We start from the raw sequence: 14998 nt of genomic DNA on the forward strand, positions 1-14998 counted from the left end.
TGTTCATCATTTCAAAACTCTCTATTATCTACACAGGCAAAATCTTAAATGCAAGACAGGAATTAAAAAGATCTTAAAGAAGTTGCTCAAATAATTTATGTTTAGTGTCAACTTGTAACAAATAAACAATCCTCTTTCAGACCCTATTCTATGACTCAGGAAGTCAATTTCAATTGACATTTACCGAAGACTGACAGATATTTACCATGAGTAACATTCCATACCTGAATAGTTCGCAAATTAGTAAGTAGCAAGTTCTGTCCTCTTTGTTCAACCAGTAGAGACTCACGTTGCTGAGTCAAACGCACATCTGACATTTTCAAGATATCTTTCTCCTTTTTTAGATTTTCTGCTCTCACCTTTAAGATAGCAAACAATACAAATTTTGTTATCTGTCCCAAATCTGGTCTTTATTTTTTACTTCAGATAGTACCAGCATGGTCATTTAATACTACTGCAGCAAGCTTTTGATTTAAAACTACAGGGTATAAATCAAGCCCAAGAACAGTAATAACACAACTGCTTCATTTATCACATTCTATTTACTATGTAAATACGGGCATTGAAACACCTTGGATATCTTATTCCATCTTTACTCAGTACTTGAGATATTTTCTGTGAAGTTGCAAACAAACACCATTAGATTCAAAAACACACAAGTATACATACTACGAATACAGTAGTTGACATTTAAAACTATCACACATCCAGTTTTAACAACTTCTAAGAAAAATTCTAGCACTAACTTGGGATATGTGAAGCCTCATCCATTGTAGTACTCACCTCTGCCACTGCCAGTTTTTCATTAGCTCCTCTCAGGTCTTGAGTCATAGTGTTAATGATCTGTTCTTGCTTCTGAGTTGTTGCTGTGAGTTTCTGGGTTCTTTCATGTAGAGATGTTATTTCTCGACGATAGCCTTCAACATTATCTTGCAGCATTTCATAACTTCACAGAGAACAACATAGCAAAGAATGTTTGCCATCATACTTTTTTTTTTTTCTTTTTTTTTTAAATTTAAACATAAGATGTGTAAATACACAGACATATATTTCATGTTGATATGCACTGTTTTTCAGATAGCCTCATATATCCTGTACTTAACTACGGGGTATATTCTCAATCCCACCCTTATGATATTGTGGGTTTTTTTTTTTTTTTTTTTTTTTTTTTTAACAAAATAGATAATGCTGATACTTAACTGGTAACTCTTCCCAAGCAACTTATATTAAGCAGTCCATGTGATTCTTCTGTTAAGAGCACATACATAAAGTAACACAAATTGCCAGTTTACCGTTTGGAGGCAAACTCCAGCTGTGTGGATATCTTTGCATTTTGTGACCTCAATTCTGTGACTTGCTCCTGAAGCTTTTCATTTTGTTCATTCAGCAACTTGTCATTCTCTGCTTTCTCTTTTTTATAGTTCTCAAAAACTTCCTGCAACTGCATCAAAGAATAGACATCAATGTACTTAGAAAAGAAAAAAAAAAAAAAAACAAAAAACAAAACCAACACCACAATAACAGCTTTGTGCAGTGTTTTCTGAAAAAAAAAAAAAATAATACCTGCTTAAGTGCAGCTTTAGCCTCCGCAGTCTCCACCGACTCACTCATTGATGCTGGAGCTGGAGTTGACATGGCTTGAGGTATAGTTGAGCGCTTTGGAGTAGATGTAAGAGAAATCTCTTCTGGCAAGATACCAGATGCTAGAAAAAAATAAATTTTAAAGATGACAACTGAATGAAGGCTTTGCAAAGCAGAAAATCATATAACCTAAGAACAATACTATGTTGCTAGGAAAGTCGTGTGTTTTCCTAAGCAAGTGACTGACTGCCCACTCTTTACACCTACAGTATGCTACTACATCACATATGTAGTCACCACTACAGGCGAGTCATTACGCGGAAGTTATTACACTACAGAAATAGAATCATGTGTCCAAATGCAATTCATGGATCTTCAATTAACTAAGCGTAAAAGTGGAATAGGAAATTAACAGAAATTACTAGTCTCATTTTAGCATCACCCCTGGAAGCTTGTAACAATTGGCACAGAAGCACAGAACTGACCTTGCAAAGGAATGACAGCTCCCGTGGTCTGTGCCAACAATATGCGAAACATGTCACGCTGACGAACGATAGACTCAACGAGCTGCAACTGATGATGACGTGACTCACGCAGTTTTTCTAGCTCATTGAGAGCTTCATCAAGTTGACTTTGAAGCTCAGAAATTCTGAAACCAAGACCAGTTGTTTTTAGTAATATAACAACAAGGCTTACCAAGGTTACACACTTCTCAGATTTTGTGACAAGTCTTCCAGAGTACACGTTACCTTTGAAAGCTAAGCATCACTGAGATGTTTCAGAAAATATATGGGAAAAATGGCATAAGGTCTTGATTTTTGTAGATGACTGAAAGAAAGTAGGCGTCCCCTTTCATGAAAGGCAGAATAGAGGTAATTCTGTTCACGTGAGTAACTTTGAACAGCAGCATTAACAGAAAATCACGCTGAGACTGTTTAATATAGAATCACATTATTTATGAGCTTTATAGCCCATATGCTTTTCTTTTTTTCCTCAGCACAAATGAAAACTTAAATCTTCTTTGAATAACATCTATGTGTGGAATCGCATTTAGTGGAGGACTGACAATCATTTTTCTTGAATGTCACAAGTTTAAAAGATTTTCACACAGACTACTCCTATTTTATGATAGGCTGTCATTTCACTGTGTATTCTCAGACCTGTGTATCTATGAAAAAAAAAATGTTTAGGAAGAATGTTTGAAGAAAAATTATTTTCATTAGTCAAATAAACAATGTTGAAGGGGGAATGATGAGACATAAAGCGATACAGCAATATGGCATCTGCTTAATAACAATTGCCCTTATATATTACTGTCCTGGTTTCAGCTGAGACAGTATAGATTTCTCCTTCACTATGCCTGGTACAATGCTGTATTTTGGCTTCACGAGAAAAACAATGTTGATAACACACCAGTGTTTCAGTTGTTGCTGAGCAGTGCTGCACAAAGCCAAGGACATTCTGCTTTTCAGCTATTTCCCCAGCCCCCCAGAGGTGGGGCAGTGAGAACACGAGGAGCTGGGAGGGGACAGAACCTGGACAGCTGCCCTAACCTGGCCAAAGGGATATTCCATTCCATATGGCATAGTGCAAAAAAACCAAGAACTGGAAAACAGTGAGGAGTTGGCAAGGGGGGGCAGTAACTGCTTGTGCATCACTTGTTCTGTGTGTTTGTGTGTGTGATTATCGTAACTATTAATCTTTTACCCACTTCCTTTTCTGTCTTCGTAAATAGTTGTTAATCTCAACTCTTAAGTTCCACTTTTTTTTTCTCCCCTTTCAGTTCTCTCCCTCATCCCACTGGGAGCGGGGATGAGCAAAGAGCTGTGTGGTGCTGAGCTCCGTCTCCCAGGTTAAACCACAATTACGGAGTTGCTCATGAGCATATATTAACTTACATACACATAATCAGTAAGAACAAAAAAGTGAACAGTTTGCAGGTAATTCCGTTACTACACAGCATAAACACTTCAATAGAAAGAACAAATTATTTACTTGGATGATGTTGTTTCTTGCTCCTCTTTTTCTCTAGCCTCTCCCAGCTCCCTAAGAGCCACCAGGAGACGCTGATTCTGCTGCTGAAGTTCTTCAATGTTTCTGTAAGACACCAGATGTTGAGATATTACTTCGGAAGAGCTACTGATGTCAGCAGAGCTCACTTCTTCATCACGAATCACATGATTGCCTCTAGCTTCTTCAAGTTCCATTAACAGCACACGAATCTGAAAGAGAACAATCTAGCATAAGACTTGCACATAGTATTAAAAGTTCATTCAGAAAAAAAAAAAACCAGTATTACAAAATAATTTCAAGTATTTTCTTTTTCCTACAACACATGAACTGTTACAATAAACACATCCTTGTGAGGTAAATGCATTATTAAAAAGACAGATTGGCAGAATGAAAACCACATCAAAATCAGAAGTAGATATTTCTGGTGTTCAATTCCTGAAACCTACCACTGGGCTTCCCAATAAAACAAAAAACAAATTATACTTTAGTTTTCCAGACAGATGTTGAACGGTATTACTCTAAAGATGCCTCTCCTCTATCCATAAACTTAATCCAGTTCTGTAAGCAGAAATGTAAATATCATATTATCTCAGGGAAATGCTATTAATAATTCTTATGACAGCCCAAGAACGAGCATAGCTGAACACAGCTTTCAAGTAGATTTAGAAAAACAGCACTATATTAATAAACAAACTGTAAACAGCACATTTTAAAACTACAGCAGCATTTGTTCTACCTGCTGTGAGAGGTCTTTCACTTGTATTTCCAGTCTCTGGTTTTCTCTTTCAAGCACAGAGGTCTGCTTATTGGCTTTATCAGCATCCTCCTGCAATCTCTGGATTTCCTGCAGTTAAAAAAATATGTAGTAATTCATTCAAGAAATTTTTTTTTTTTTTTTTTTTTTTGAGAGAGAGAGAAATATGATGTCAATTACTGAGGTATGCACTGTGAATTAAATATGCATAACAGATTTTTACTAATCTTGCTTACTTCAAGACTAACCAGCAGCTTTACTTTTTCAATTAAAATCAAGCTTTATTTCCTCAAGTTAAAAGGTTAAACCTCATGTACTTAGGCATCAGAAGCCACAACGCATAATGCTTCATTAGAGTGTGCATTAATAGAAACACTGAAGTCTATATTCTTTTTCCACCACAAAAATCACATCTAAAGGCTAACTTCAAAGTAATAAAAATGTTGTTTCTGTAAAACACAATGTAATTCTGTAAAAGCTCGATAATTCTCAAGCTGAAGTTCAATGGGCATTTCCCCCACAGGAACAGCTGAACAAAAGACCCTATTTATACATATTTTAGCAGTCTTTGGAATTAAAGACATCAAAATCTTTTTTTTCATATTTTTTGTGCTTCTTTTCCTTTTATACTAACCTTCATAGCTTGCTCAAGCTTTGCAGATAGACTAGCAACAGCTTTTTGGGAACGCTCAAATTCCTCACGCTGACGTTTCAGAATTGGTGCTTTGGCTTCAACCTCCTGCACTATTTCATCCAAATATTTATTGATTCTCTTATTCTCCAGCTTTTCCAAAAGCAACTGATCCTGAGTTTCTACATATGCATTGTAGAGCTGCAACACAAGTTTTTTATTTATTTATTTTTACAGACAAATCTGGCCAGATGTATCAAAGAACCACTGGTAATTACACAGTTGGTATCTTAGAGCACCGTAGGTTTATACAGTGGTAACCAAATTAATTCAAAGGAACCAGACTGACTTAAAAAGAAAAAAATGTTCTTGTAACTCACACCATGGCAGAGCAGTTCAGAAATGCAAACTGTTACAGTGCAACTGTATGCAATTAAAGAATTCCACATAGAAGTGACAAACCTTAAGAAAACTTAATAGAAATATAAAATGTAGTATCACAATAGAAAATAGCAAGCATGGAGTATAATTTTATGGCTGAACAGAATGACCAAAACAAAAAGAACACATTTCCATAGACAGATGGAAAAAAATCTACACGTTCATGTATCATTACATCCATTTTTTCCTTCAAGTATAAGCCAACCCCACAGCAGAAAAAATACCTAAATTATGCAAATATGTATCAACAAAGAAAACGTCCTGTCAAAAATACAGAAAATAAGCTGTGGGCACATACACAAAAAATCCAGGAATACAAAAAAAAAAAAAAAAAAAAAGACACAAAACCAAAACTTCTGTATGTTTTAATATACTAAGTTGAATCTAAAATGTATATGGCATAAACGTGCCAATATTATAGCTAGTCAAGCCTGCCTGAAACACAACATTTTGTTTACTTTAGTTGGGAATTATACCAGTTCTCAGCCAGTGAATGAAAATCTACACTCCTCCATTACTAGTATCTCTCTGCTGGCTTTTCAAGGGCCTTGAAACTTGGCAAATTTCTTCTCACTTACCTCCGTTAATTTCATTCCAGGTTTTACTACTTTAGCGACTGCTGCAGCAGTGGGAGACATGGCTGCCAGTTCCTCCTCAGACAATATGGCTCCTAAACACATAACACCACCAATTAGCCAAAAAAAAAAAAAAAAAAAAAAAAAAAAAAGGAGCAATAATACCATTATAAATATTCTTTATTAAAAATAAAGAATGTTCTCATATACCTTTGTACTTTACAACCAGTGTATTCTAAATAATTATATTTTAAGTTCTTAAAGTTACTGGTGGAAATGTTTTCTCTAGGTATACGTTGCAAGTGATTGATATTATACTTAATATTCTTTATTGCACATCATCAGGCCCTTCAACCAGTTTAATTTGAAATTATGAACAGCTTTTGCAGAGGACTTGTTGACATTCCTTACAGAGATAACAAATGTACTTGATGCCTCTGCTCCCTCTTGGACTGTTCTCTTGCCTCCACAAACTTCCTACAGGTATTGAATAAACAGGCTCTTCTTTCCAAAAACAAACAAACAAAACAACAAAAAACTAGAGCAATTATGAGCAAGATTTAGCAGTAAATAGAAATTTAAGGACAGATTTCTTTGTTAGAAGTCTACCATTCATGCTATAGTCACCATAAAACCATTAACAGTAGAATGGATTCAGCATTAGAGAATTTTTCCTCTACTTTTTATATGAAAAGATATATCAGATTAACAGAGGAACTTGAAAAAAAAACGTATTTCTCTAGTGGGGAAAAACACCTACCTACATGCACATTATATATGAATTATTGCATTCCCTACATACATGCAGCATTACTAATTTCATGGAAAACTGGTAAGGATAAAATGTCTGAGGCTCTACGCATTTTAGTTCCTAATGTCACTCCTACCTTTACGTTTTGTTGCTGACAGTAGATCGTTAGCATTCTCCAGTTCCTTTTCCAGCTTACTTATCTTCTCTCTCAATTCTTTTTCCATTACAGCTTTTGCCTCTTCCAACTCAGCCAAATGCTCTTGGGTTGCTTTATTAGCTAAAATTGACAGGCAATTTTCATTTTTTCCCCCCCCACTTAGAACAATCTAAGTTGGCATACAAACTTTAAATTCCACTTTACAGAGCTTGCAGAAGCTCATGCTTATAAGAATACCCAGTATAATGACAGAAACAAGAACTGCTGCCTATCACCTTCGCATAGAAGAGAGATAAAATGAGAACTGCCCTTTTATCAATGAAATCCAAACTGAGAAATAAAATGGAAAAGAAAAGCTGCAAAATTAGGTCCTCTCCTCAACATTCAAAATAAAATTTCATGTGTATCTGAGGATTCCCTCGTACACACAGACCTCCAAGGAAATTAAAATAGACACATAAAATGTTTGTTACAAAGTGTAGCGTTTCCTCCATCCCCAAATCCTAAGGATCATCCCTTCATAAATGCTCAACTTAGTTATAAAGCTTGTCAACTTAGTTATAAAGAGGTTGTTAGGTTCTATTCCTCCACTTCTCATTCAAAGCTTACCTTCACCTGCTTCCTTTAGAAGCTTGTGCAGCTCTTCTACCGCACCTGTCAGTTCATTGCTCTTTGCCTCTGAGTCATCAGCAGCACTCTAAATAAAAGCATTTCGTGTAACTTTTTACTATGTAGTAAGAGCAACTATCTTCATAATAAAGTTCAAACAGACCAAAATTATAGAGATTTTGAGTAAAATAGTAGGAGATTCACCTAAGCTGGACAACTCTGTTTCCACATGGATTAAATCTCAATTGATGCAAGCCACCTACCTGAAAGTAAGACACATCAGACACCAGTATGCTACGACAAAGCTAACTAATGTTGGCATGCCCTTTAGCTGCTTTATAGGTGGTACTAGCTTTTTATTTATTGAAGAAAAGGAACAGTTCTAAGAAATTTTGAGTATTCAAATTTGATCTCCTTAAGAATTTGAGATTCAAAATATTATATACACAGTTTGTGTTTCTTTGTTTTCAGTTAAAGATTTCAGAAGTACAAGACTGTACAATGCTTCGGCAGGGGTAACATCATCTATGATCTGACCAGACAAAATACTCATGCAGAAATTAAACATTCTATTGCACTTAATGCTAGGTATGTAACTATCGATGCATGAAAACTCACAAAACAGGATTACTTAATCCGTGAAATCAGCAGATAAACAGAGGACCAGTCAGCTGGCTCTTTCAGCTGTCGTAACACACTACAGAATATTTTTCACTCTGAGCTGACAAAACAACCAACACAAATTCCTGCTTAGATGGCTGCTTATTTGACACTGTGTAACATCCAGCTGCCTGAACCACATCACTGGTATTTGTGCTGTTTATTGCAGTAAACTTCAAATAGCCAAACCTAAAACACCTCCATAGTCAACCTCTACGTAAGAAGCTTTAACTGTCAATACAACATCATAAAACACAACTCATATGATACAATATGAAGTACTAAATCAGTAAGCATAAAATTACTGTTTTAAGCAGTTTTGATTAAACTGCCATGTGATGCAAACAACTTAAGATTACAAATGTTACCTAAAACAGGACATTTTACAATATTTTGTACTGTAAGATAGCCTTTCTCAAATCCACCACTTCAGGGGGGAGAAAACCAATCAGCCAACCAGTGTGCAATGTTCTTAAACCTAAAACTCAGCCCCAAGTAATGCTAACAACATGTACTGCTGACTTATCAGCTTACCTTATACAAATTAGATAATTTGATGTGGGCATTCAGTTCATTGTGGAATCTTTCCTCCATACCAGCTTGTTGTTCTTTTGCCTAGTAAAGAAGAGCCAGGGTGTGGAGCAATTCACCATTAATTTCACACATTTTTTATTTTGTAGAATCAACTGTAATGCTGTTATACATGCACTTCAAGCTGCCCTACCTCCTTCAGTTTATTCAAAAGGTCTTCCACATGTTTCTGAAGATTTTCATTAGACTGTTTTAAGCTGTTTACCTGTTCTTCCATCCGGGAAACCTGTCAAACAGTAAATGAGAGTATCGTGTATAGATTTGTCATTATATCATACAAATTAGTAACTTATTTTAGAAAATACCATCTGTCTTTCACTTAAAATCAAACAAAGATACCAGAAAGAGCATTAGTTTACATTTCTAATGGGCTCTCATACATTCAGCTAAATGAAATAGTGACAATCCCCAAACCGCTCATGTAACTTCATGAGCCTCAGAGGAGAAAAACAGTACAGAAAACCTGACCACCTGACACAGTTCAAACTACTTAAGTACCCAAACAGAAACTGAATAAAGCTGAACATTTTCAAAAAATATGATTTTGCCATGTATTTTGATTCCAGGAAAACAAACAAACAAAACAACACATCATTCCTTGCTCTCCCTCCCACCAAAAGTTAAAGCAGATTCTTCTGCTTCTTACACAATTGAGAATTATATTCCCATGCATTTTAATAGCATGATATCGTTATATCCTTTTGTTATCAGTGATGCCAAAATCTCTAGCTTACCATTAAAATCTCTGACTGATTTTCAACACTCATATATTCCCTATATATTCCTTATAATTCACAAGTTAAACGAAAAACCTCTTTACTGCTGGCAGAAATTACACTTCTTTTTCTTATAATAGTTAATGAAGTATTTGTTTTCGTTTAATTCAGCTAATCAGGAAGTATAATTTGGAAAAAAGAAAAGAAAGGCGAAAGCGCTCAATTTAAAAATACCTCCTCTTTCTTGTTCTCCAGATTACATTTAAGTTCTAAGATTTCACTGCCTTTCTCCCTGGCAGTATGTAGAAGTTCATCTGTTTTGGCTTTCAACTCAGAGTTCAGCCAAGTGTTTTGACTCTGCAGCAGTTCTTTTTCTTGCTCCAACCTCTTCTCACGGTACTGAAAAGAGAAATGAAAACACAATTGTACTGGTTCCATAGAAAGAAAAGAAGTTAACAAAGCACTACAGAGTAGATGTAACAATGATTTATGGTAACCACAAATGAGGTTGTTGTATTGGCAATACTGACTTACAGGTCTCAGACTACTAAGAACTTCCTGACACACATTCCTCAACATTTATCGTAGTTTGGAACATTTAACTACATATTATCCTAATCAAAGCAATACATTAAGACATCAAAATTTTCCTCCTCTTCTCCTTTTACCAAACAATTGGTTCTCTCCTTTTTACCTGCTTTTGTGGATACAGAATCACTACTTTTCATTGACAAAAGCAGCTACCACTGCCACGGCTGAAGCTTGGGCATGTTTATTTAACTTAATGTCTTTCCTTGTCTTCTATAAACACACTTGTCACCTCCAGCCGCAACCATCAGTTTTATAACAAAGTCATTAGTCATAAGTAGCAGGAATAGCCTTGACCTACTTTTAACGTCAACAATGACAAAATGACCACATCACTTGTAAACAACCACTCACTGGTAGTTTTAGCCTTAACACGCGTTATGCACGGAAAAACCACTAACCTTCACAGTAACATCTGATGTTTGAAGTTCATCCAACTTCAGCTGCAGTTTCACTTTTTCTGTGTTTGCTTCTGTAAGCTTTTCATTTAAGCGTTTAACATCCTCTGTGGAAAGCGAAACCAATATTTGAAAAATGCTAATTGCAGAATTAACTGTAGAACTATCAGTTTTCATTACTGCCCAAATTCAAATAAGTTCTAAAGAATGAGGACAAATGACACAAAGTATATAATTGTATACTGTAAAACGATATATTGTTTGATTTTTTTTGTAAATGTAAAATCATATCATGTACATTTGTTATCAGACTGTTGCGAGACATTTTGTTTTTTCCAATTACCATAAAACTTTCTGCTTTGCTTCCTTTTGTCTAGTTTTCCAATCCATTTTCTGGAACTGCCTATACTGACTGGATATTCCATACTTGTAAAATTGTTCAGGTAAGTCTTCTACTTAGAATAATTGTGTGAACCAATTTGTTAATATATTCTTGGTTATACCATTCAAATGCTCAACTTCCTGAGATCGTCTTTCACTTGTTCGAACCAAATCTCTCTTCTCAGCTTCCAGTTCTTCTTTTTCTCTACCTAAATGGCTCTGAAAAGATTAAAAAAAAGTAATAAAGAAATGTGATCAGCTTTCTATGAGAGATTAGTCACTATTTACATTTATCATCACAGAGAGGTGTGTTAAATGCTATCCCCTCCAATGTCAGCGAATGAAAACTGGGATAAGAGGCTTCTATGATGGACAACTGAATCAGTCTAAACTACATAACATGAAACTATGGCTGAGTCCAATGTTTCTGTCACACTGGGAACAAGTCAAACAACTGCAAGTTAACACATTTTTCTTCTAGTGCATAATAAATAACAGGTTTCAATTTTTATTTTTTTTCCCATAAATCATTCTGCTATTCATGTCCAACAGGACTTATGTCCTTAAACACAAAATGTCTAATATCAGACAGTAAAGCAGAGAAAGCATCATCACACAACTTCCAACAGCAGCATAGGTAGAGTCCATGCCTTTGCCTTTTAACTGGGATATAGAGATCCAGACTGCCACAGGATTATAGCTGTATGCAAACGAAGACTAGAATGGAAATTTTTGTACATAAAGCAGATGAAATCAACAAAAGGGCCAGTAGAAATACAAAAGAAACAACAAAAAGAACTGTCTAGAACAATATGTAATTATAACGTACTTTGCAGGACAGCTTTGTTAGCTACGGAGTTCATTGAAACAGTTTTATTTCGTTAAACAAAAGATAACAGATTAATCAAGGAATGAACACACATAAAAGAAAAAAATGGAGCCCGAACTGAATACCCTTGCATGATTTACAAGCCAAAGCATTGCCGTTGTCTTCTAAGGAAGCACTATGAACTACTTCAGCAAAGCTGAAGTACAGCCCTGCATGGAAACATCAGATAGCTCTTTCATGCTTGAAGAATTAGTATAACAATATTTTATCTTCCCGCTCCACAAATTAGTGTTCTGCTGGATCAGTCATCCAATGTCACTCATTCTGCAATTCCTTATGACTTATGAGCATAATGCAAGGAAAACTGTACCAGAGTAGGGGAAAGGATGGAGGAAAAACAGATCTCTAATTTGCAGCTCAGTGTTTGATAAGAAGTAATATAAAACACACCCTTGATTTCTGAGGTTCACTTTAAAGTCACTTTGGAACACTTTGGTAGGTTTCAGATGGGGTAAGAATATACTCAAATTCAAATAAAAGGATCTACTCTGGCTTATGCTCGCCTGTAACTCAGTTTGCTAGAACATTAACTTCTTAAAAAAAAAAAAAAAAAAAAAGACATGCAGTTATCTTGCTCACACGTCCACAAAGACATGTAAATATGTTTATCGATACACGTACAGGTACTGAACCAAATTTCAAGTTGGACTGTCTGTGTTCTTTGCAGGATCAGACAGGTAAACTCAACTCTTTGTTTACTGTGTCTAGTTCTTCCAGTACCTGAATGGCTGCATTACGATCCTGAGCAGCTTCGAGCTCTTTATTTTTCTCATTCAGCAACTTCAGCTGTTCATCTATTAGATAAAAATAAACAGTTGTGAGGCATCTGTAACAAAAATCCAGTAAATGGGATGGGGAGACAGTACTGTGACAAACTAAAACCATCATGGGGCCAGAGGCATTTATAGTGAAGAACAAAATGTAAATGACTCTAAAGCTATTACAGTTTTTTTCCCATTAAAATGGAAAATTTCACTAAAAGCAAAGTCTCTATTTGCAGAAATAATTAATGTATTTTATGAATTTTAACTCCTAGTGAAAACTTAAGACATTTCAATACAATACTGGACTAAAGAGTGACAACTTTGCCCAGTCTTATGAACAAGCAATAATACTCACGAAGTTTTTTAAGCTCCTCACGGAGAGTTTGACATTCTTGTGTCTCATTTACAAGTCTCTCCTGACTTTGAGCCAGACGCTTTTCTACTTCAAAGTACTGTTGTTCTGCAAAGTTAATAACATTACCTGAGTTCTACTTCAAATGCACTTTTTTTCTTTCTTCTCCTTACGGAGGATGCATACTATCGAACACTAGTTTAAAACAGTATTTAATCATAAAATATTTTAAAAATAATAACACTATTGTAGATTTTGAAAGAAAATATCCTTTTGAAGCCAAAAGTTGAACTTTCATATTGAATTAACGTTGTTTTAAACTCTACATTAATATGGGAAAGGGATATGCTTGCAAAACCAATCAACAAATAAACTCTACTTAACTGTTACACTTGAACATTTTTGATTTAGCTAGAGTGTTACAGCAGCACAACCATACAGCCTTGGCTCACTCATGTCACCTTAAAACTTCTTGCATGTGTAGACTAATTCTACATATATAGAATAAAAGACATGTATTGTGAGATTTGGAAAACATTCAATGATTCTTAAAACTAACTCTATGCAGGTCTACGCTGCACTTCCCAGCATACTCAAAAAATAATTAGGCAGACATTTTGATTTATCATCTGAAACAGTGTGTTACAGCACTTAACTACATGATACGTTGTAAAACCAGCATTTGTGTTGTTATCAGGCACTGTGGACTTCTGGGGAAGCACTGAATGATTTTTGCATATTTTATGTTTCAGAGCATATTTTATAGCTCCAAGTAATACTGCCCTCCAGTTATGTGAGAGAAGCATGGACATGAAAGAGAATAACGTGCTACAGCATGTAGTTACCTCAACTTAACTCACAGTATTTATTCACGTACTTCCATAACACTTCTACCATGAAAAACACAGAGGCTGATGGGAAGGCAGCAGGTCGCAGTCCCCAACAACTTGACCCACTTTCCCAGCACTGCCCAGTGCTCTTACTCCTCCCCTCTGTTGGAACTTCTGCTCCAGCTCTCCACAACCATCCAGTCTTCTGTGACCAAGTAATCTCCAAATCAATAGAAAGATTTAGTTTCTATATGGCGTGTTTTATCCACATATGTTACGATTTCCAACAGAGAATCAAGAAGGAAAACTATTCGAGGGTTGAGCGAACAAACAATTATTGCTCCTCCACGGCAAAGATCAAAGCAGACCCAGGGCTCGTTACAAGCCTGACAAAGAGTTGTTCCTTAGGTCCATTCTGAAGGCAGTTTTAAAGCGGTTTGTAGCTTCACAGAAAAGCGACAAGGTGTCGTTCCCTCGCAGCACGCACTCCCTACAGCAGGAGACCCCGGTAGGGCCCGGCTGAGACCCGCGGGCCAGGGACCCAGGAACCGCGCAGGCCGCGGCAGACACCGAGCGCTACATCCTCCTGTCCCAACATTCCCGTCAGAGGGTACTTCGCCACCGCCACCCCTCACCCTCTGCCCCGGCCCATGCCCCGGCTGAGGGAACAACGGCCCCACCGGGCAGTAGGACGAGCCACTCTGCCCAGCCACTGCCGGGCAGCGCCTCGCCCCGGCCCCTGACGGCGCCCCGGCCCCACTGCCGCTCGCCCTCCTTGCCCTTAGACTCACCGCTGTCCACCTTGAAGCGCTCATGCCTGGCTCGCAGCCCATCGATCTCGCTCTGCTGATCTGCCAGAAAACGCTCCAGCTTTCCCTGCACCGGCTTGGACAGCTTGGCGAGCTCGGCCCGCTCCAGGACCTGCTGCAGCACGGCCGCCATCTTGGGCGCAGTGCAGGGCGCCGCCGCTCGCGACGCGCACAGGGCGCAGGCGCAGCGCTCCCGACCGCGCGGCCGACGGGCCGGGCCCACGGAACCATGGGAAGCGTAGTTTTCCGCGGGGCGGGCCTAGTGCTGACCGGTACTTGCGCTTCCGGTAGAGCAGCTTATCCCACCACGTTGGGTGAGGTGACGGCAGCTGCCGGACGAGTGAGAGTGGCTGCTGTGGCGCTAGGAGGCTCGGGCACGTTGCGGGGAGATCTGCCGTGCAGTCGCTCCCTTTCCCGAAGCATTCTGGGCAGTACGCATAAGGTGCTGAAGCCTCGGCCACACAAAACATGGCGGCGGGCTGTCCCACCGCGCGCTTTTATTCCGCTC

General features: G+C 37.6%; 1 protein-coding gene across 3 annotated transcripts in view; it reads right to left on the bottom strand.

The window, feature by feature from the left end:
• The window catches only part of TPR (translocated promoter region, nuclear basket protein), a 46215-nt gene extending 31565 nt beyond the window's left edge, over window positions 1-14650 (bottom strand). For 2 of the 3 annotated variants that reach the window (XM_042874014.1, XM_042874013.1), the window contains exons 1-19: window positions 14473-14644; window positions 12855-12959; window positions 12456-12529; window positions 10969-11065; window positions 10469-10572; window positions 9714-9878; window positions 8897-8989; window positions 8707-8787; window positions 7513-7600; window positions 6883-7023; window positions 5999-6090; window positions 4983-5180; window positions 4331-4438; window positions 3577-3803; window positions 2067-2230; window positions 1564-1703; window positions 1293-1441; window positions 784-946; window positions 225-359 (exon numbers count right to left, since the gene is read on the bottom strand). In XM_042874014.1, the coding sequence (XP_042729948.1) occupies window positions 225-359; window positions 784-946; window positions 1293-1441; window positions 1564-1703; window positions 2067-2230; window positions 3577-3803; window positions 4331-4438; window positions 4983-5180; window positions 5999-6090; window positions 6883-7023; window positions 7513-7600; window positions 8707-8787; window positions 8897-8989; window positions 9714-9878; window positions 10469-10572; window positions 10969-11065; window positions 12456-12529; window positions 12855-12959; window positions 14473-14623 (2475 nt within the window). In that variant the 5' untranslated portion in view covers window positions 14624-14644. Of the gene's footprint in view, window positions 1-224; window positions 360-783; window positions 947-1292; window positions 1442-1563; window positions 1704-2066; window positions 2231-3576; window positions 3804-4330; window positions 4439-4982; window positions 5181-5998; window positions 6091-6882; window positions 7024-7512; window positions 7601-8706; window positions 8788-8896; window positions 8990-9713; window positions 9879-10468; window positions 10573-10968; window positions 11066-12455; window positions 12530-12854; window positions 12960-14472 lie in introns of all 3 variants that reach the window. The other variant, XM_042874015.1, reaches the window with a different exon arrangement.
• Window positions 14651-14998: the final 348 nt, after the last annotated feature.

The sequence above is a fragment of the Lagopus leucura genome, unplaced genomic scaffold, assembly GCF_019238085.1.
Source record: "Lagopus leucura isolate 7727_CA_CO unplaced genomic scaffold, USGS_WTPT01 Super-Scaffold_100009, whole genome shotgun sequence".
NCBI classification, from domain to species: Eukaryota; Metazoa; Chordata; class Aves; order Galliformes; family Phasianidae; genus Lagopus; species Lagopus leucura.